Source organism: Neovison vison, chromosome 4, assembly GCF_020171115.1.
Source record: "Neovison vison isolate M4711 chromosome 4, ASM_NN_V1, whole genome shotgun sequence".
NCBI lineage: Eukaryota > Metazoa > Chordata > Mammalia > Carnivora > Mustelidae > Neogale > Neogale vison.
Genome location: NC_058094.1, coordinates 128,750,850 through 128,773,878, shown reverse-complemented (window position 1 = coordinate 128,773,878; position 23,029 = coordinate 128,750,850). Strand labels below are relative to the sequence as shown.

General features: G+C 42.0%; 1 protein-coding gene across 1 annotated transcript in view; it reads right to left on the bottom strand.

Annotated features, from left to right (window-relative positions):
• The window catches only part of BLVRA (biliverdin reductase A), a 37,253-nt gene extending 25,743 nt beyond the window's left edge, over positions 1–11,510 (bottom strand). The window contains exons 1-2 of the mRNA XM_044245677.1: positions 11,439–11,510; positions 4,380–4,412 (exon numbers count right to left, since the gene is read on the bottom strand). Coding sequence (XP_044101612.1) covers positions 4,380–4,391 — 12 coding nt within the window. The 5' untranslated portion in view covers positions 4,392–4,412; positions 11,439–11,510. The remainder of the gene's footprint in view (positions 1–4,379; positions 4,413–11,438) is intronic.
• Positions 11,511–23,029: the final 11,519 nt, after the last annotated feature.

Below are 23,029 nucleotides of genomic sequence, written 5' to 3'. Positions count from 1 at the left end.
GGTGCTGCGGGTATGCTAAGATGAGTAAGATACACAGAGAGCTATATTAGATGTCAGAGAATGGCAGGTAACAAAAAAAGAGTTAAAGAGCAATGGGAGTTAATGAGAAGGAGGTATCACTTCCAGAAAGAAAGACCTGAGAAAATTTTCATGTCGTAGAAATGAACTGCATGGACAACATTAGCTGAGCTGGGCGCCTGGGTGGCTCCGTTGGTTAAGCCACTGCCTTTGGCTCAGGTCATGATCCTAGAGTCTTGGGATCGAGTCCTGCATCAGGTTCCCAGCTCTGCGGGGAGTCTGCTTCTCCCTCTGACCGTCTCCCCTCTCATGCCTTTCTCTCTCACTCTCTCTCTTTAATAAATAAAATCTTAAAAAAAAAAAAAAAGATTAGCTGAACTTCTTATGCACAAGAAGACGGGCATTAAGAGAGTCAGACATCAGCGCTTGCACGACCATTCTGCCCCCAATACCCCATGCCTTGAACAAGCTACTTAACCCTCATTTCCTTCATCTACAAAACAGAGGTGATAATAGCATCTTGCTCATAGGTGTCTTGTGAGGATTCAATTATGCACAGCGTGGGGTACTGTGCAGCAGATTAACTCCATGTTTTATCTTGAAAATGTAGTCCTGAGTGGAAAAAATAAGAACGAGAACAAGCTAAAACCATAACACAGTAATACACTTAGTGAAATTAAAAGTATACTATACCGTGGTTCCCAGGGGCTCACAGTGAGGAGCAACAAAAGCAAGGAGTATTTTGGAGTGAGGGTCTAAATCCTGATTGTGGTAATGGCTATGCAAACTGATGCATGTGCTTTAATTCACACAACTTGTGCACCAAAAAAAACAAAAACAAAAACAAAAAACACATTTTACGAAATGTAAATGTAAAGGGTATTTGTACAAAAATAGTAACATATACTTTCATGAATACACGGAAATAAGAAGGTAATCATTTAATCCAATAGGACGATAGCATAGCTGTCTTGGGAAGGGGAGAACAAGGATAAAGACCACAAGGAATCAGAAAATAAATACAAGAGAGGAGCCCTGCACACACCAGCAAGGACCACACGTCACAAACCGGGGCTGAGGAGTACCTTCTATGCTTGAGGTGTCCTCCTCTGCCCCACAAAAGAAAGAGAGAATGACCTAGAGGAGGGTAAGGAAAGGAAAGGAGAGTAAGTACTGGAGGTGAGGAAGGGACAAGGAAGCAGAAAGTCAAGCAAGAAAAAGACAGATTTGGAAGGTATTATGGTCTCACTTACCAGCAAATCCCATGAGTACAAGTACCGTATCTATAATTTTTTTTTGCCATTAAAGCCATCAGGCCGAGTCTAAAGTCTGGTACAGTGTACTGTTACACTCCCACTTTAGTGACTAAATCAAGAAAACGGGATTTACAGCATGGAGCATGGGAAAGGAGGGAGGAGGAGGTCAAGCTTCCAGGCTACGCACACAGGTGACTGTGGTGCCATTCCTGAGAAGCCTATTTGGGGCAGCCGAAAAACAGCAGGTCTGCTTGTTTTGGAAAGAGTTGGAGCACCTGGAGAACCTCTCAGTGGAGACGAGCAATCCAGGCTTCTCGTGTGCAGATCTGGAGGTGGGGAGTAGGATGTGGTCGAACAAATCCACTGGGGACATTCCTGAGCATACGACTAACAAAAACTGTGGGATCAGATGAGCAGCTCGGGACTGTGGGCAGGAGGAGGAGTATCCTGGGAAACACAAAGTTTTCAAAAGCAAACAGAATACAAGCCTAAAAGTCTGAGAAGTGAGCAGAGAGCTAGGCAGAAACCCTGGGACAACATGGGAACTACTTGAAGAACACGGCCAACAGGGTCAAATGCTTCAAAAAGGAACTTCCCACCAAATCTGGCAATAAGGATACTACTGGTGACCCTTCCTTGCAAAGTTTTGGTGGAACAGTGAGAACCAAGTCGGACTGCAGTGAAGCTGACATAAAAGGGAAGTGAGAAAGTGGTCACAGACACTGAAGGATGGGTGTATAAGGCAGAAGAGAAGTCGGGACAGTTAAAGGGGAACCCAAGGCCTAGGAATGTTTTCAAAGGTTGAGAGGAAAAAGCCACCCAAGAAGGAAGGGTCAAAGTGACAGGAAAGAAGGGGTAACTGATGACTGCGGGGACTGTTACCAGGCCAGGCTGTATAAGCTTCTATCAATGCAAAGTTTCTAATTTTTCTTCAGAACTCCTAAGACCATGAGAATTTGAGTGAGTCACAAGGCCCTTCACATAAGGGGTCAGAGGCACCAGAAAGTGCTTAAAACAAGTCAGCCCTAAAGTGGGGAAGGCCAGTAGGCTAGTAGGATCAGCCAGTAGGAGACTCACTTTGGACTTTTACCATTTTGTGGCTTTTGAGCTTTGTACTATGTATGTGTATTGAGATTATTACAAAAATAATTTTTAAAAAATTATTATTTAAGATGAATTTCACTAAGAAAGACACCTGACTGCAGTAGTTTGAGAATGACTTGGAGAGAGGAAGAAATGGAGAAATTACCTACAGACATCTCTTTCAAGAAGCCTCCCTTTGAAAGACACGAGAAAAACAGGATTATAGTAGCTTGACAAAATGTCACGTGTGGTTTTTTCTGAAGAAAGTAAGAACTAAAGCATTTTGAGGGGAGCCTGCATGGCTCAGTTGGTTAAGCAGCCGACTCTTGGTTTTAGCTCAGGTCAGGATCTCAGGGTCCTGGGATCAAGCCCCACGTCCGGCTCTGTGCTCAGTGGTGAGTCTGCTCGAGAATTCTCCCTCTCCCTCTTCCCCCACCTGTGCTCTCTCTATATAAATAAATAAATAAATCTTTAAAAAAAGAAAATAAAGCCTTTGGAAATATGAGTCAGAATGAGTCAGCAAAAATGAGGCTAACAATGCAGCTGGTAAAGGAGATAATTAGGGAGGCAGGGTGAGGTCTGCAGAGGCAACAGAATTTGCCATTCGGAGTATGGACAGGGGTTTCTAGGGACACTGGATACGAGAGGCCCACTCTCCTTTCTTCTTCCTCTATCCAGCCCAGGCATGGGGGTAAGGTGCTTCAGGGGCGACCTGATTAGTCCAAGCCAATTGGTAAAATCTTAGCTCCTCTAACCCAGGAGTAACTAGTCCAGGAGTGGGCATGTGGCGTAATTCTTGCCACTAAGACCTATGCCACTAAGACCTGAGGAGGCATTAGGTGTTACTTCACAAAACAGAGGTCCCTGCTTATCTGGGAGAGCTGCGGGAAGCTGTCTCCTTCTCCTGCTCAAAGTGAATGAGGAAGCATGTCACCTCAACTGTGGCTGGCAGCCATCCTATAGCCATCAGGGGCATCGTCTCCAGGGGAAAGCTAACATCTGGATGAAGAGCGGAGAGATGACATGATCCTAGATCATAAGGATCGCCGGGCCAGTGGATCAGCCGGCCCTGAAGCCTGCCCTCCACTGGGACTTCCCAGATGAAAAACACATGAAGTTGGGTTTTTCTACACTCACATCCTGGAGCTCTCTCACTGACAAACATCCCTTTCACTGTGACAAGAGGAGTAAGACGAATGGGAAGGCAGGAATTGAGAGAGATGATGTCTGATGGTTCTCATTTTTCTCTGTAAAGTAGGAAGTGGTCCAGCTACTAAGAGTGAGGAGGGAGCAGGGAGGAATGAATGAGAAGATGGGAGCTGGCCGTTCAGAGCAATGGGAAAGGGGGCCGCCTGCAGCTCCGCGGAGGCTGGGGGTGCTGTGCTGAGCACCCCACGAGGGTCTGGACACATTCGCCAGCTGTCAACAGCACGAAGCTGTGCCACTCACCCAAGACCACTGTCCTGGGTCCGGCATGTGGCTCAATGGGAGAAGAGGAAAAGCAGTTGGGGACATCGGACCAAGGGTGATCCTCTCCTCTTGGAGAGGAGTAAAGGCAGGAAGGAGCTGATCAGTCAGGGAAAAACAAAAGGGCAAAGTGAATGGAAATCTCAGCAGATCAAAGAACAAGGATAGTACAACTGAGAGCTCCTAGGAAACAATGCAGAGAACTGTCATAGTAAGCAGAGGTTAAATGTCCCCAGAATAACACAAAGTAAGGCTTTAGGCCCAGCACCCTTACACCCTGCTGCCCACTCCAGCCCCAGCCCTTCAGTGTTATTTCAGCTTGAGGTACAATCAGTAAATTCCAATCTAACTGAAGCTGGTCAGACACAGATAAGAACGCAGAAGGGCCCAATTTTTCCATATCCATGTGCACGTTGGCAGGCGGGAAGGGAAACGTTTTCAAGTCTGTGCCAATGTTTTTGAAAGTTGTGTAGGGAGAGAAGAAACTCAGTGAAGGAAGAATGAGGAAAAATGCAAGAAAAGCATTCCTTACACCGGTCCTTTGAAAGCACTCACCTCTGCATTCATCTTGTTCTCCTACTTCTGTGGCTGTGAAGAAAAAAGCAGAGGTTAGGACACCTGCCACAGACTCCATGCAGACACTCCCTTTGCCATCCCACTTTCTCCCACACTCTTGGTTTTTTTTTTTAATATTTCATTTATTTTAGAGAGAAAAAGAGCGCACGAGTGGGAGGGGGAGGGGGAAGAGAGAGAGAGAAAGAGAAGCTCAAGCAGACTCACAACGGAGTACAAAGCCTACCACAGAGCTTGATCCCATGACCCTGAGATCATGACCCCAGCCAAAACAAAGAGCTGGACGCTTAACCAACTGAGCCACTCAGGCGCCCGTCTCCCACGCTACCTATTATCCCACTGGCCCTATTGTCCCCAAATGCCTCCACCACGTTTACCCCTCCAGTAATGGTACCCAGGCCAGTGTCTGATTCTGAGGCTGGTGGAGGCTGGGATATCATATGCCAATGATGTTTCTAAAGAAGGACATTTCCAACCCTGAAGGTCTGTCCCCTATATTGGAAGAGTGACTGTAATTATAATGCCTATGTGTACTTAAAAGAATGGTGCTTGTCCCAAAGTTGGTGTGTGGAAGGCATAGCTTTGGATCTGCCTTTCTTTTTTTTTTTTTTTCCCCATGAGGCTCAAACTCATGACCTCCTGAGATTAAGAGTTGAATGTTTAACTGACTGAACCACCCAGGAGCCCCAGATCTGCCTTTCTTGTATGGAGACAAGCAAGGCAGTAGGAAAAACATCTTTTTCTTCCTCCTAGCTGACTTTCCAGAGGACTTAAATACATTATATTAAAAGAAAAGTTTAACAGGCTACTCTGACCCCACAGCATGAAGGAGGAGGAAAGAAGGAGCAAACAGGCACACAGGAGAGACATGAGAACTGAGAGTAGAACCAAGAGGCCTATAAAAATGAGCCTTCTCATTCATTTGTCAGCGCTGCTAGACAACTAAGACTCAGGCAGGCAATGGCAGGGTGACTGCATGACTAGAGGTGACAGAGAGAGAACTAAAGCTTCTCCAGCCCCTCCATCAGAGTGGGATGTCTAGGAAGCCGACACACAGGATGCCCAGAGCTGGAGGGGAGGGAGGAGGGCCCTCCAGGTCCTCTGGGAAAGGAAGGCAGTGGTGGCCTCGGTCCTTGGACCCATCCTTGCATTTGATCTTATCCTGCTTCAAAATATAGAAAGGGTTGGACATCCTGATGATAACCACGAATGAGAAGAACATAATCAAGAACACCCGTTATTAAAAATAACAAACACAAACAAACAAAGACATTGACTCCTGACAACCCTAGGAACATTTGGGATGGTCACTTGGGCTGTGTGTTGAAAATAACCCATTTTCAGTAATTCCCTTCCCTTCCCTCTTCTCATTCCTCCTTTGTGCTTTGAGATAGGGCCTCATGACCTAACCTACCCGGCACGCATGCTGTCTTTCCATTAATAGCCCAGAGCCTTTTCATGATTCCTGAAAAACATGAAAAGGGAACCTGTAGAAGACAGACCTAAAAAGGAGGGAGTAACAAAGCAGGTAAGCTTTCCTGTCAGATCTCAGGATGTCAGGATGCATGTAATGTCTTCCTATGCATTAAATATCTCAGAAGGACAATGAAGACACTAATAGCAAAGTCGGGGGGGGGAAGCTAGAACTAGGCGAGGATGGTGTTAAGCAGCAGCCTGGACTATGGGGTGTCCCCAAAGAACACCCCCCTGGTTGCTCTCTCCTGGAGATGCCCTACCCAAAACTCTATAGTGTTTTACTCATATTCTTAAGAACTTAAAGCTTCCCTTAGAGCTTACATGTGGGTGGGAAAGTCAGGTAACAAAATGCACAAATCCAAGGAGGATAATAACAGCTGTGAGCCTATTTATATCAACTACTTGATAATAACACTAACCCACAGACCTTCCGCAAAAAAGCTAACACCAATTCTATTTTCCAGATGGGATCCCTGAAGTTCAGCGTGGGTAAAAGCATTTGGTCTTTCAGTCTCAGCACTGCAGCACTGCACTGTGATTTTCAGACTTTCTGGTTCCAGAGCCAAACCCCCGAGTACTCCAGAGACCTCTACAGATCTTACTCCCTCAGACAGTGACTATGACAAACAGGAGAACTGGTGTTGGTCCTGCTAAGGGACCATGTCCAAACAGCTTCCTCATCTGCAGGCTGAATGACTGGATTTCGTCCCTAAGGTCCATTTCAGCTCTAAAATGTTCTCTGATTTCCACAAAAGGGAATTCAGGAGACTCTTAAAACAAGAACAACGCTCAACCTCATTTATGATCGCAGAATGCAAATTATTATTTCACAAAGACGCTCCCATCAGACTTCCAGAGATCAAAATGCTTGCCACGGTGTGGTGGTGGTCAAAGGATGGGGAAGAACACGCTCTCTGACATTATTGGGAGCCTACAGATGGGGAGCGGCTCTGTAAGAGGGCAGTCTGCATCTATGACAATTCCAAATGCACACAACCCCCGACCCAGCAATTCTGCTGCTTCCAATGTATCTCCAGTGCACATCACATTCAAGAGAAATCATTAAATTGTCCTGAGTCCTTTGTCCTTGTAGAAACATTGCTACTTGCCTTTCCTTTGAAATGAGAACTTCCAGGAGAGTTTTCCTATCAAAAACGTCTACAAAACACTGTTTATAAACTGCTTCTCCACAGAATCTGGGAAAGCGAAACAAAAGAAGACATAGAATGACTTGGAGAAATGCGCGTGTGTGAGACAGAAGCTCACTGAGAAATCCTATCTCACAATCATCATATGATCTCTCTGATATGAGGAATATGGGGGGTTGTGGGGGGTAGGGAAGGGAAAAATGAAACAAGATGGGATTGGGAGGGAGACAAACCATAAGAGACTCTTAATCTCACAAAACAAACTGAGGGTTGCTGGGAGGTGGGGGGTAGGGATGGGGTGGCTGGGTGATGGGACATTGGGGAGGGTATGTGCTATGGTGAGTGCTGTGAAATGTGTAAGCCTGATGATTCACAGACCTGTTTCCCTGGGGCAAATTACACATTATATGTTAATAAAAATAATTTTTAAAAGTAAATTAAAAAAAAAAGAAATCCTATCTCATTAGGCATCAGTGGTCTACTACCTAGAATCAATTACTCTCATGTATAAAGCACATTCAACTGAGGTATCCTGGCCAGATCCTTCAACTGGGGTATCCTTCCCATGCTCCTTCCCCTCCAGCTTTCAATTCCCCTTATAATAAGATGGCACCGCCAAGAGGTACAACCCCCCCACCTCACACCCCCCCCTCCCCCGCCAGGAGAGATCTGGCTCTGCCTTTCTACACTCTCCCAGCTCATCACACCGTTCTCCTCCTCCCCACTGTCCTGCCAAGACTAATTAAAGTTTGAAAAGAACCCAGGGAGAATTTTATTCTATATTTTAATATATTCTTAAATAACTAAGACCTGGGGCGCCTGGGTGGCTCAGTGGTTTAAAGCTTCTGCCTTCGGCTCAGTTCATGATGGAGTCCTGGGATCGAGCCCCGAATCGGGGTCTCTGCTTAGCAGGGAGCCTGTTTCCTCCTCTCTCTCTCTGCCTGCCTCTCTGCCTGCTTGTGATCTCTGTAGAAAAATAAATAAAATCTTTTTAAAAAATTAAATATCTAAGACCTAATCCTATAGCAAGAAATTTAGGTTTGTTTGTTTCAAGGGTTTAATATTTAAATGGTCAAACACTAAAAACCTTTACGTTTCTGACTGTTGATATTATGTTTAGAAACATTTATAGACACACTTTTATTTTTTAGATTTTTAACCTTTTTATTTTTGTATTTTAATCCATCTAAGTTGTATTTTGGTGTATGGCATGAGATAAGACTCCATCTGTATTTTTCCTTTTTCCCTCAAATAGTTGAGTTGTTCCCAAATCATTAATGGACTATTTCATCATTTCCCCCATGACTCGTTCATAAGATCTTATGAATACGGTTATTCTTTTTTTTTTTTTTCACTTTTTCTGCTGTGTCATTGACCTTTAGTCCCATGCCTATAATACATTGTTTATATGACTATGGCTTAATAATATGTTTTTGTTTTCCGGTAGCTCAAGTTCTCTCATTAACTTGTGGAGTATTCCTATCTATTCTTGCTTGCTTGGGCTTCCAGATTAATTTTAGAACATCTTTGTCAAGTTAAAAAAAAAATAAAAGCAAAAAAATCCAGTTCGACTGGGACTGTGCCTATAACTGTATCAAACTTGTATATTAATGTGAATTCATTGGTCTTCCCATCCAGAAATATATGGTATGTCTGTCTAGGATCAAGTACTTAAAAAAACAAAAAACAAAAAACAGAAGAATCTTGAGTGAGTTCCTGAATTACCACATAATGACAAATGATCGTTCAGGCTGCAGTGGTTCACTAGACAGCTAAAGAAAAAGAATCAACACTTTTGCATAAAAACCCTGCTTAAAGCAATTTAAAGTAGGTTTCTCCTTTCCCCACATCTACTGCAGCAGATATACCAAACAGTGCTGGAGTTTGAGCTTTGACCCCAAAATGTGATGCACTAAGGTCCCTTCAGACAAGCTATCATTCTGGGAGATAACAGCCCGCCCATGACTCAAGAACCCAGAATCCTATACCTGGCATGGGCACCCACCACTAACCTAACCAAGACCAAGGTACATGCATTGGTTTCTGCACCACAAAAAGAAAAAAAAGAAAGGGCACAGATGAACTTAGACATACTTAGATGACCCCTAGGTTCTTTTCTGGTGCTGACACGCTGTAATTCTAACCCACTTTACTTCTCCTTTTTTGTTCTCCTTTGGTTTAGCTTTCTCAGTGTTTGTCTTGGTTCACTGGAGGTTATTAACTTTTCTGGTTCTCTCAGGGGCACCGACACAAGGAAACTGGGACAAGGCTGGAGTTGTCAGAGCCAGGGAAGCAGCTGCCATTGAAGCTAAAACACACAAAAGGGCTGAAGAGGGAAAGCTTTCCTGGACACTCTGTCCAAACCTAAGCTACTGTCTTCCCCTCCGAACCTTCCTGCCACTACTACTTGCTCTGTTCCTCTGGTTCCTCCTTATCAGCATTTTGAAACCTTCTCCCTTTTCTTCAAAGTACCACTTTTCAACATTGTAGTCATGATGACTAATATAGATTATCTGTGGTGTTTTAAGATTTTATTTTTAAGTCATCTTTACACCCAACATGAAGCTTGGGCTCACAATCCCAAGATCAAGAGTCACATGTTCCACTGACCAGGCCAGCAAGGAGCCCTTATTTGTGGTTTTCTATGATCCGCAATTCTGTTTTCTTTTTTTAAAGATTTTTTTTTTTTATTTTATTTATTTGAGAGAGAGAGACAGTGAGAGAGAGCACGAGCGAGGAGAAGGTCAGAGAGCGAGGCAGACTCCCCTATGGAGCTGGGAGCCTGATGTGGGACTCGATCCCGGGACTCCAGGATCACGCCCTGAGCTGAAGGCAGTCGTCCAACCAACTGCGCCACCCAGGCGTCCCCGCAATTCTGTTTTCTATTGGAATTCATGATAAATGATAAAGCATTAATTACTGGGAAAAAAAAAAAAGAAAGTGATCTTGATGTTGATAGATATGACAGGAAAAAATGAGATAACAGGAGTCAAAAATATTCTTATTAAGGAACAAATCTCTAGTGTACTCAAATTTATAAGGGTATGCTTCTGGGTTTTTTTTTTTTTAAGCAACTTAATTAATTCAAATAATTGCAAACAGTGTGCAACTCCGTTTCAAAACTGGGTTGAGATCAGAACATTCTGGGGCCAGTAGGTGTTGTTAGACATTGATCTCCCAGAAAGACCGACACCTTGGTTGCCTGTCACTGAAAGACCGGTTCTTCCTGCTGGAGAGCTACAGGAACCCATGAACTCCACAGCATGACTAGCAAGTCAGGGAGGGGAACTGAACACAAACCTTCCACACAAGAAGAATGTGTAGGAGTAACTTATGTTTCTAACATGTTAAAAGCTCTTATAAACGGGAGAATAAAGTGATGGTTGCCAGAGCGGAGGTGGGGAGAAGTCTCTAGCATGCCCTACTTTCCAGATGACCAAACTATGTAACTAACCAAATTTACCTTCCTAAAAACAAATAGGAGACCCATAGAAACCTGCGCTGTGCTGTCAGATAGCCACGAGACACATATGGTTATGGATGCTAGTTAATTAAATATAGAACGTTTCCACTATCACAGAAAGTTCTGTCGGACAGCACTGACACACTTACTCTCTTTTGCGCCCAGACTTATTTTCTGTTCTTACATTCTCTGTTCCCAGTAACTAGACATATATATGTATATGTATATGTATATGAATATGTATGTATATCTGACTATTCTACGCGGTTTTATTGTGAACTACCTTAATCCCTTAGTCCAACAACTCAGGGTTATCAGCACCTGGAAAGATCTTTGTATATATTTAACCCTGCTGTTGCTGGGAGCTCAGCCTTAGTTTTTTAGTGTCCTTAATTCATGCAACTCTCACAAGGGTCTATGAAATACCCGTACTTTCCAGCTTCCCAAGAGGAAAGCGCGGCCAGGAGAGGTTCAGGGTCTTGCGCAGGATTCGTATTCGAGGAGCAGAACCCCGGCCACGCACCAGTCGCGTGGACCAAGCTGTCAGCCCACGTTCGCGCTACTCCGACAGAACCACAGGCTCAGCTACGTGCACTTACACAGCTCCGGCCGACTTACGTCTACATTGCAACTGAAACCATAAACACTTTTAAAATAAAATAGATTTAATTTTTTGAATAGTCTGCTTTTTGGCTATTTGAGGGAGCCCCTTCCCGGGAGGGCTCGCCCCGATGCCCGGCCAGCCAAACCTCGGGACGGCCCGCTCCCCTCCAGGCCCATTGGAGCTGGAGAGGAGGTGCCCAGGAGGCGCTGGGGGTTTGGGCCTTGGGCCTTGGGCCCGAGACCACAGGGCGGAGCCCGATCTCCCGCTGGCCAATTTTTCCAAGCTCCTGCTCTAAGGTTTCCGTAAAAGCTGCCCGCGACCCCCATTCACTCGTACGCCGCGCGCCTTACCTGCCGCTGGCACAACGCTTGGCTCCCCGCAGTCTCCGAGCTGCCGCCCGCCCGGCCCCTGAGGCAGGCGCGCGCTCCGATTGGGCGAGGCGCGCGAGGCAGGAAGAATCGCAGGGGGGCGGAGAGAGGAGAGCCCCGCCCCAGAGTCCGGCGCCGCAGGGCTGGCTGTGAACCAGACTGGATGCGGAGGGACTCTCCTTGCTCCCCGATAGGGGAAGCTGGAGAAGACGGTAGCCCCAGATTTGTGAGGCCTCCGCGCTGGGGTCCGGGGAGGGGAGGTGGTTGGGCCCTCTGGGCTCTGCGCGTTTTCTGGGCCGCACCCCCAACAGGCGAATCCGCGCCGTCCTTTTTGGCTCCAGATCAAAGAGCAGGCAAAGCATTTTTTTGTTTTTGTTTTTAATTTCTTTTTCTGTCGGTGTGGTAACACACATAACATAAAATTTACCATCTTAGTAATTTTAAGCGCACAGTTCAGTGATATCAAGTACATTCACATTGTTGTGCACTGATCACCACGATCCCTCCACCGTGCTCATTTTGTGAAACTGAAACTCTCCACTCGTTAAACAGTAAGTGCCCCTTATCCCCTGGCAAAGTATAGTTTTTGCCTTTACGATCCCATTGCTCTTAAGGACCTCCTATTAGTGGAATCACACAGTATATGTCTTTTAATGACTGGCTAATTTCATTTAGAATAATGTCCTCAAAATTCATCCATATCACCTAGTTGCAGAATTTCCTCCCTTTTAAAGGCTAAACATTTAAGGTTTATGCGTTCATCCACTGATGGACACTTGAATTGCTTCCACAGTTTAGCTGTTGTGAATAATATTGCTATGAAAAGGGGTGTGCAAACACCTGAGACCCTACTATTTTCCATGACTCTATCACTTGACATTTCCACCAGTAACGCACAAAGGGTTCTCATTTCCCCGAGAAAACACTCCTCACACTCATTTTCCCTTTTCTTGATGGTAACCATCCCGATGGGTATGAGGTTGCATCTCACAATAGCTTTAATTTGCATTTCCCTGATAATGTTGGACACCTTTTTGTGACCATGTTGGCCATTTGTATCACTTTTGGAGAATCTTCAAGTCATTTTGAATCAAATTGGATGGTGTTGAGTTCTAGGAGTTCTCTATATATTCTGGATATTAATCCTCTATTAGATATATGATTTGCAATATTTTGTCCCATTCTGTGAGTTACGTTTTTACCCTGATAATAGTGTCTTCTGATACAAAATATTTTTACATTTTCATGGAGTCGATTTTTCTAATTTTCCTTTTGTTACCTTTACCTTTAATGTCATATCAGAAATCATTGCCAAATCTGATATCACAAAACTTCTCTCCTATTTTCTTTTAGAAATTTTATTGTTTTAGGTCTTGGTCCTTGACCCATTTTGAGTTAATGTGGATATCCCATTTTCCCAGCACCATTTGTTGAACAGCCTATCCTTTCTCCATTGAATGGACTTGGCATTTTTGTCAAAAATAATTTGACCATATATGTGAGGGTTTGTTTCTGGGGTTCCTATTTTATTCCATCAGTCGATATATCTGTCTTTTGGCCAGTACCGCAGTTTCAATTGCCTATAGCTTTATAATTGAGTTTTGAAATCAGGAAGTGTTAGTCCACCTCCTCTCTTATTCTTTTTTTAGATTGTTTTGGCAATTCATGGTCCCTTGATATTCTATGAATTTTAGGATGAGTTTTGTTATTTCTCTAAAAAAAAAGCCATTGGAATTCTTGTGGGGACCGAATTGAATCTGTATATTAGTTTGGGTGGTATATAATGATATTAAGTCTTCTAATACATGAACATGGGATGCATTTCTATTTATTTATGTCTTCATTAATTTCTTTTGGCAAGGTTTTATAGTATTCATTGTGCAAGTTTTTCACCTCCGTAGTTAAGTTAAAGTCTAAGTATTTTATTCTATTTAATGCTGTTGTAAAATTACATTTTTGTCATTCTTTACAGATTATTCATTGTTAATGTATAGAAAGTGATTTTTTTGTGTGTATAGAAAGTGTATAGAAAGTGATTTTATCCTGCTACCTTCCTGAATTCACTTATTAGTTCTCATAGTTTTCTGTAGGATTTTAAATTTTCTACATATTTAATCATATCATCCATGAACAGAGATAATTTTACTTCTTCTTTTCCAATTTGGATTTTTATTTCTTTTCCTTATCTAAATGCATTGGCTGCCACTTTGGACTCTGTGCTGGATGTGGAACCTGCTTGGGATTTCCTCTCCCTCTGTTTCTCTCTCTCTACAATAAATTTTAAAATAATAATAATAATAATAAATAAATAAAATATAAATAAATGCACTGGCTAGATCTTCCAGTACTATTTCAAAGAGAAGTGGTGAAAGTAGGCATCATTGCCTTGCTCCTGATCTTACAGGAAAAGCTTTCAGTCTTTCACCATTGAGTATGATGTTTGCTATGAATTTTTCATGTATGACATTTATGAAGATGAGGTAGTTTCCTTCTGTTCCTAGTTTTTATCATGAAAGTGTTTTGAATTTTGTCAAATGCTTTTCCTACATTAATTGAAGTGATCATATAGTTTTTTTTCCTTTAATCTCTTAATGTGGTATATTAAATTTACCAATTTTTATGTTGAACCATCCTACTTGATCATGGTGTATATGCTTTCAGTATGCTGCTGAATTGTTTTCTAGTGTTTGGGTGAATATTTTTTCATCAAAGTTAATGGGGATTTTCATCTGTATTTTCCTTTCTTATAGTGTCTATGTGTGGCTTTGGCATCAGGGTAATATAGGCCTCAAAATGACTCAGGAAACATTCCCTCCTCTTCAATTTTTTGAAAAATTTGAGGATTGGTATTAGTCCTCTTTTAATGTTTGGTAGAATTCACAAAGTGAAGCCAGCAAGCCCATGGTTTTTCTTTCTGTGGGGATTTTTGATTATTGGTTCAATTTCCTTACTAGTTATAGTTCGCTTCAGATTTTCTATTTCTCCATGATTTAGTCTTTTTAGCTTTTGTGTTTCTAAGAATCCATCCATTTCATCCAGGTTATCCAATTTGTTACTTTACAGTTGTTCCTTAGTACTCTCTTAGAGTCCTTTTTATTTCTGCAGAATAGATAGTAATGTCCCTACTTTCATTTCTGATTTTAGTTATTTGCATCTTTTTTATTTTTTTCCTTAGTTCATCTACCTAAAGATTTGTCACTTTGCTGATGTTTTTAAAGAATAAACTTTAGGCATTCATTTCCTCTATTATTTTTCTCTTCTCTCTCTCATTTATTTCTGCTCTAATCTTTCATTATCTCCTTCTTTCTTCTAGCTTTGAATTTAGTTTGTTGTTCTTTTCTATTTCCTTAGGTTGTAAAGTTAGGTTGTTGACTTAAAATCTTTCTTTTTTAAATTTTTATATATTATTTATATATTTATTAGAGAGATGCAAAGTATGCAAGCAGAACAAGCAGGGAAAGCAGCAGGCAGAAGGAAAGGGAGAGACAGGATCCCCACTGAGCAGGGGACCCGATGTGGGGCTGAGTCCCTGGATCCTGGGATCGTGACCTAAGCCAAAGCCACACACTTAAACGACTGAGCCACCCAGGTGCCCCTCTTTCCTTTTTTAAAATATAAGTTTTTTTAGCTATAAATTTCCACCTTAGTACCATTTTTTGTTGTGTACCATAAATGTTTTGGTTTTGTTTTCATTAATCTTTAAGTATTTTCTAATTCCCCTTCTATTTTCTTCTTTAATCCATTAGGTATTTAAAACATGCTTTGTTGAATTTCCATAATTTTGTGAATATTCCAGTTTTGTTTTTGTTACTGACTTTTAATTTCATCACATTGTAGTCAAAGAAAATAACGCTGTATGATATCTGTCCTTTTAAATATATTGAGACTGAATTTGTGACCTAACATGGTCTGAGAATTGTCCAGTGTGCACCCAAGAAGAATGTGTAATGTTATTGTTGAGTATTCTCTGTATGCCTATTATATCTAATTGGCTTATTGTGTTCTTGAAATTCTCTATTTCATTATTTATATTTTGTTGGGGTGTCCTAGCCATTATTGTCATTGGGATATTAAAGTCTTCAATTATTATTGTAGAATTGTTTGTTTTCCCCTTCAATTCTCCGAGTTTTTGGTTCATATATTTTCATGGTCTGTCACTAGGAAATCTTTATAATTATTCTATATTCTTGCTGTATTGAAACTTTCATTAATATATAATGTCATCTTTGTCTCTTGTAAACTCTCTTGACTTAAAGTCTCTTTTGTCTGATATTATTACAGCTACCTCTGCTTTCTTTTGATTACTGTTTGCATGGAATATATTTTCCCAACCATTTACTTTCGACCTGTTTGTGTCTTTGGATCTCCTGTGAGTCTTAATAGAAATCATGTGTTTTTATCCATTCTTCTAATCTCTGTCTTTTGATTGGAGAGTTTAATCCATTTACATTTAAAGTAATTACTGATGTGGACTTACTTCTGTCACTTGCTGATTGTTTTCTACATGCCCACTAACTTTTTTTGGTCCCTCATCTCTGCTGTCTTTTTTTAGTTGACTTTTTGTAGTGCAAAGTTCAAGTTACATTCTCATTTCTTTTGTAGATATTCTATAGCTATTTTCTTTGTAGTTACCATGGGAATCACATTTAATATCCTAAAATTATAACACTGTAATTTGAGTTAAGCTATCAGCTTAACTTTGATAACACACAAAAAGCTATTCTCCTTTACCGTTCTGTCCCCTTTCCTTTTGGTTGATGTCACAAAATTATTTCTTTATACTTTGTGTGCCCTAAAACATAAACTAATGATTTTTAAAATCCACTAGTCTCTTAAATTATCTGGAAAATGTAATTTGGACTTAAAAACCAATGTTAGATGGTTAGATGAAGGATGTTCATTGCTATTCAACATGGTACTAGAAGTCCTAGCCTCAGCAATCAGACAACAAAAAGAAATAAAAGACATCCAAATTGGCAAAGAAGTCAAACTGTCACTCTTTGCAGATGTTATGATACTTTATGTGGAAAACCCAAACGACTCCACTCCAAATCTGCTAGAACTTGTACAGGAATTCAGTTAAGTGTCAGGATATAAAATCAATGCACGGAAGTCAGTTGCATTTCTATACACCAACAACAAGACAGAAGAAAGAGAAATTAAGGATCTCATATACAATTGCAACCAAAACCGGAAGATACCTAAGAATAAGCCTAACCAAAGAGGCAAAGATCTGTACTCAGAAAACTATAAAGTACTCATGAAAGAAATGAGGAAGACAGAAAGAAATGGAAAAATGTTCCATGCTCCTGGATTGGAAGAACAAATATTGTGAAAATGTCTATGCTGCCTAAAGCAATCTACACGTTTAATGCAATCCCTATCAAAATCCCATCCATTTTTTTCAAAGAAATGGAACAAATAATCCTAAAATTTATATGGAACCAGAAAAGACCCTGAATAGCCAGAGGAATGTTGAAAAAGAAAGCCAAAGTTGGTGGCATCAGAATTCCAGACTTCAAGCTCTATTACAAAGCTGTCATCATCAAGACAGCATGGTACTGGCACAAAAACAGACACACAGATCAATGGAACAGGATAGAGAGCCTGGAAATCGACCCTCTACTCTAAGGTCAACTAATCTTCAACAAAGCAGAAAAGAATGTCCAATGGAAAAAAGACAGTCTCTTCAACAAATGGTGTTGGGAAAATTAGACAGTCACATGCAGAAAAATGAAATTGGACCATTTTATTACACCACACAAAAAATAGACTCAAAATGGATGAACAACCACAATGTGAGAAAGGAATCCATCAAAATACTTGAGGAGAAAACAGGCAGCAACCTCTTTAACCTCAGCCACAGCAACTTTTTTCCTAGAAATATCACCAAAGGCAAGGGAAGCAAAGGCAAAAATGAACTATTGGGACTTCACAAGATCAAAAGCTTTTGTACAGCAAAGAAACAGTCAATAAAAACCAAAAGACAACTGACAGAATGGGAGAAGATATTTGCAAATGACATATCAGATAAAGGGCTAGTATCCAAAATCTATAAAGAACTTATCAAACTCCACACCCAAAGAACAAATAATCCAATCAAGAAATGGGCAGAGGACATGAACAGACATTTCTGCAAAGAAGACATCCAGATGGCCAACAGACACGTGACAAAGTGCTCCACGTCACTCGGCATCAGGGAAATACAAATCAAAACCATGATGAGATACCACCTCACAACAGTAAGAATGGCTAAAATTAACAAGTTAGGAAACGACAAATGCTGGCGAGGATGCAGAGAAAGGGGAACCCTCCTACACTGTTGGTGGGAATGCAAGCTGGTGCAGCCACTCTGGAAAACAGCATGGAGGTTCCTCAAAAAGTTGAAAATAAAGCTACCCTATGACCTATCAATTGCACTACTGGGTATTTACACTAAAGATACAAATGTACTGATCCAAAGGGGCACCTGAATGTTCATAGCAGTAATGTCCTCAATAGCCTAACTATGCAAGGAACCTAGATGTTTGTTGATGGATAAGATGTGGTACATATATACAATGGAATACTATGCAGCCATCAAAAGAAATGAAATCTTGCCATTTTCAATGACGTGGATAGAACTAGAGAGTATTATCCTGAGTGAAGTAAGTCAGTCAGAGAAAGACAATTATCATATGATCTCCCTGATAGGAGGAATTTGAGAGCCAAAGTGGGGGGTTGGGGGATAGGGAAGGAAAAAATGAAACAAGATGGGATCAGGAGGGAGACAAACCATAAGAGACTCTTAATCTCACAAAACAAACCGAGGATTGCTGAGGGTAGGGGGGTGGGGAGAGGGTGGCTGGATTATGGACACTGGGGAGGGTATGTGCTATGGTGAGTGCTGTGAAGTGTGTAAGCCTGATGATTCACAGACCTGTTTCCCTGGGACAAATAATACATTACAAGTTAATTTAGAAAAAAGAACCCAATGTTAGAATAATACTAACTTTCACAGTAATATTTTCTTTAAATATATTAGTCTCTTAAATCATATAGAAAACAAAGTACAATTATAATCCATTGTTATAATAATAGTAACTTCTATAATTTTTCATGTATATACCATAATTGAGATCATTATTTCTCTCTATGGCTTCAAGTTACTATCTAGTGTCCTTTCATTTCACTTTGCAGGACTCCCTTAACCATTTCTTGCTGAGTTTGTTTGGTGGTTACAACCTCCCTCAGCTTTTGTTAATACAGAAAAGTATTAATTCCTCTTTCATTTTTTTTTCTCTCTCACTTTTGAAGGGCAATTTTGTCAGTATTCTTGGTTGAGTTTCTTTTGTTTAAGCATCTTGTATATAGCCACCCACTACCTTCTGGCTTCCAAAGTTCTTGATGAGAAATATGCTGGTAATTTTAATGAGGATTCCTTGTATATGAAGGTTCACTTCTATCTTGCTTCTTTCAAGATTCTCTTATTGTCTTTGCCTTTTGAAAGTTTGATTACAATGTTTCTTGGTGTGGGTCTCATACTTAGAGTTCATTGACTTTCTTGGAAACTTATATTTATGTCTTTCATCAAATTTGGAAAGTTTTCAAACTGAAAACTAGAGTTTCTTATTGGTTTCTTTTTAGGTTTTTTATCTTTTTATTGGTGTTTCCATTTTGTTCACATATCATTTTATTTACTGTATCTACATTTTCCTTTAGTTCTCTGAACATGTTTAAGACAATTGTTTTAAAGATTTTTCTAGTATATCTACCTTTTTTAAGGACAATTTCTGATATTTTTTTTCCTTTGAGTGACCCATACTTTCCAATTTCTTTGTATGCCTTATGTGTTCTTTTTTGTTGTTGTTGTTGTTTGTTGTTTTTTGTGCAACACTGATCATTTGGATCTAATAGTGTGGTAATGCTGGAAATCAGATCCTCCCCCTTCCCTAGGGTTTGCTGATTTTAGTTGTTTAGTTGCTGATTTTCGTTGCTTTGTGGTGAAGATTAGTCTGAGGTATAAATTTAAGGTCTTCTCAGATCTTCTTTGAGCCTTTTCATAGAAATGTGCAACCATGTTCTAATTTTTCCATATATGCTGTTGTTTTTTTTATGTCCTAGTATTTAATGTCTGCCCCCCCCCAAAGGGAAAAGGCAAAAAAGGAATGGGGGGTTGTAGGGGCCTGGTTAGCCAGAGGGAGCCATTTCATTGTAAACTTGGATTGACCCTGCCCCTCCCAGAGGAACTTACTTGCAGGGACCAGATACAAGGGCGGGCCAGGCCAGGTGGAGATATCCAATCAGTAGGGCACACATATATTTACTATGGTAAATTGAAATTCAATTGGCCACCCATATTGCCGACCTAGCATGACTGTGCAGTTTTCCCTGTGTACTGCAAACTCATTGGCCACCTGTGTATATGCCAGGCTCAACCACCGCTATAAAAGTTATTCTGTGAGGCTGGGGTAGGGTCGTCATCATTGGGGTCATTGCTGTTGGGGTTGTCGTCGTCATTGTCGCATCTTTGTAAGAGATGGCCCTGACCGGTCAGTTTGATTCTCGATACTTTGTGCGAAATAAAGCTTTGCTTGACCTTTGCTTTGTATCAGTCTCGTTCCTTTGATCGCAGACCCTAACATTGGGGGCTCATCTGGGATCAAACGACGAGAACTGAGCCAGCATCAGAATTTCTAGGAAAAGCCTCCAGAGGTAAGATCTAGGGATCCTGTCTGTCTGTCTGGTTGTGGAGCTCCAGGGTATAGCCCACCGGGGAGTAGCTGGACGCAGCCATGCTCCCCAGGGCTGGAGTGTATGCGGGGACACCCCATCCCTCTGCTGGTAGATCCACGGGGGGTTCGAGGCCCCCTGGGCAGTCGGGGGGTTTGAGTACCTCTAGATGGTCGGGGGTTTGAGTCCCCCTAGGCAGTTACCAGGGGCTCGAGTCCCCTTGGGTGGCCAGGGGACTCATGTCCCCCTAGGTGGTCTCCGGGGATTTGAGTCCCCCTCGGTGGCCAGGGGGTTCAAGTCCCCCTGGGCGGCTGGGTGTTCGAGTCCCCCTAGGTGGTCACTGGGGACCGAGAAAAATTCCCACTAGTGGCAGGTTCTGGGTAAGGACCGCTGGGCCTTTGTATTATCTTTTTGTTGTCTGTTGTGTTGTTTGTTGTGATTGAAGGAATGGGGCAAGCAGAGAGTAAGGGGACTCTGACTTTCGTCTCTCCATTCCTCATAATAGATGTGGGGCTTCTCCTTCACTCATTTTGTGTGTTAAGAGCTATAACTGGAGCCAACTGGGGTTAGTCTAACTCGGGACAGAGACTTTAAGGAATATTCCCAAGCAGCTGCCGAAACTTCCTTTGTTTTGGGGAATTCCTTGCCTTCTCTGGCCTGATGTGACTGCCTAGCCCTTCCCCCTTGCTGGCGGGAAAGCATGGTTTCTGAAGTGGAGTGGTCCCATGTGGAACATGAAATCTGTTAGCAAAGAGATGACTGAACTGATGGTTAATTGTCTGTCTCAGAGTTCTAATGGGTAATTGTTAAAGTAGCTTTCAGAGTCTTTGGTAACCTGAAGCTTTGAAGTTTTGCTTGGATGACAAATGGGATGAAATGCTAGGGCGCTGATTGCTGGAACTGGGTTTGTGCTTTTGAAATCTGTTGGTAAACATATTTTTTGCTTAACTGCTGTTGCAACAGTTCACAATTGGTTAATATTTAGTCTTCACTAGAGATTGAGATGTTTCTAAGAAAATGTAAATGGTTTTCTCTTTGCCTACCCAGAATTGTAAATACTGTAACTACTACAGAGGTTCTATACATTTCCTAAAGTTTTGATGTTTTGATAAGGATCATCACTTGATATTTAACCATATCTATTCTGAGTTGTTGTCATTTGTAATTGTTTTCATTCTCTTGTAAGATGGATTCCGCCTTAAAGGAAATTCATATGGGAGACTTTCAGAACAAATACAGGTCTTTGATATGTTAAAATCCTGGAACTGAAATGGGTAAGAATTTCCAGAAGTAAAAGCTGCACCCGGCTTAGTATGGTGACTCAAGGTAAGAATGAGTCTCCAGGAGCTTTCCTAGAAAGGCTTATTGAAGCCTATAAAATGTATAGCCTGATCGACCCTGAGGCATCCGAAAATCAGAGGGCAGTGAATCTTGCTTTTGCCATTCAGTCAGCCCCAGATATAAGGAGGAAACTTCAGAAAATTGAAGGTTTTGAAGGGAAGAATCTGACTGAGTTAGTGGGAATAGCAGAAAAGGTGTTTAACAATAGGCATGCACAGGAGGATAAAAAACAGACCAAAAAAAAACTGGTTAAGGTTTTGGCATTACATGAGGCAGGTAGGGGATGATAAAGGGAAGGAAAAGCCTAAGCACAGAGAAGGCAGACAGGAAGACTTAGATTCAGATCAGTGCGCTTACTATAAGGAAAAAGGACATTGGGCCAGGGAGTGCCCCAAAAGGAAGATGGCAATGCTGGCCACCAGAGTAAAAATTAAAGTGGGGGGGGGGTGCCTGGGTGGTTCAGTGGATTGGGGCCTCTGTCTTTGGCTCCAGTCATGATTCCAGAGTTCTGGGATCGAGCCCCACATTGGGCTTTCTGCTCGGTGGGGAGCCTGCTTCCCCCTCTCTCTCTCTGCCTGCCTCTCTGCCTACTTGTGATCTCTGTCTGTCAAATAAATATATAAAATCTTAAAAAAAAAAGGTTGGTGGGAAATCAATTGATTTTTTGGTGGACGCTGGAGCCCAATTTTCATCCTGCATATCTTTAGCAAGGAAGTCTCAGCCCCTCTTTGCTTTTGAGTGGTCCAACCCACAGGAAGGATTCCAAGGCCAGCTCACCTGGACAAGACTTCCCCAAGGGTTCAAGATTTCACCCACTATCTTCGATGAGGCCCTACACGAGGATTTGAGTGAGTACAGAACCTCCATCCCGGGAGTCACTCTGTTACAGTATGTTGATGACTTGCTAATAGCCTCTGAGGACTATGAGTCATGTTTGCAGGGGACAAGAACTCTCCTGCAGACTCTGCAGGAAAAAGGGTATCGGTTGTCAGCAAAGAAACCACAGCTCTGTCAGAGCCACGCCACTTATCTAGGCTTTGATCTCCACGAGGGAGCGCGTTCACAGTCTGAGTCCAGGAAATAGGTGATCACCTGATACTCCCGCCCCACCATGTCCTGACAAGTGAGGGAGTTTCTTGGGATGGTGGGCTACTATAGGCTGTGGATACAGTGGTTTGTGGAGATTGCCCAACCTCTCTACGAACTGGCAAAAGGGGGGCTTCACTATGATAGAGTGGACAGCTGAGGCAGAAGGAGAATTTTGGGAATTATAAACAGCGTTACTGAGTGCCCCAGCATTGGCCATCCCAGAAGCCCTTCCACTTGTATGTGGATGAAAAACCAGGGGTGGCCAAAGGAGTTTTGACTCAGACTCTGGGGTCTTGGCAAAGGCCAGTAGCCTATATTAGCAAGAAACTAGATCCAGTAGCAGCTGGTTTCCCCCCTTGCCTCCACATAATTGCTGCCACAGCCCTCCTGGTCAAGGATGCAAGTAAATTGACTTTGGGTCAAAATCTTGT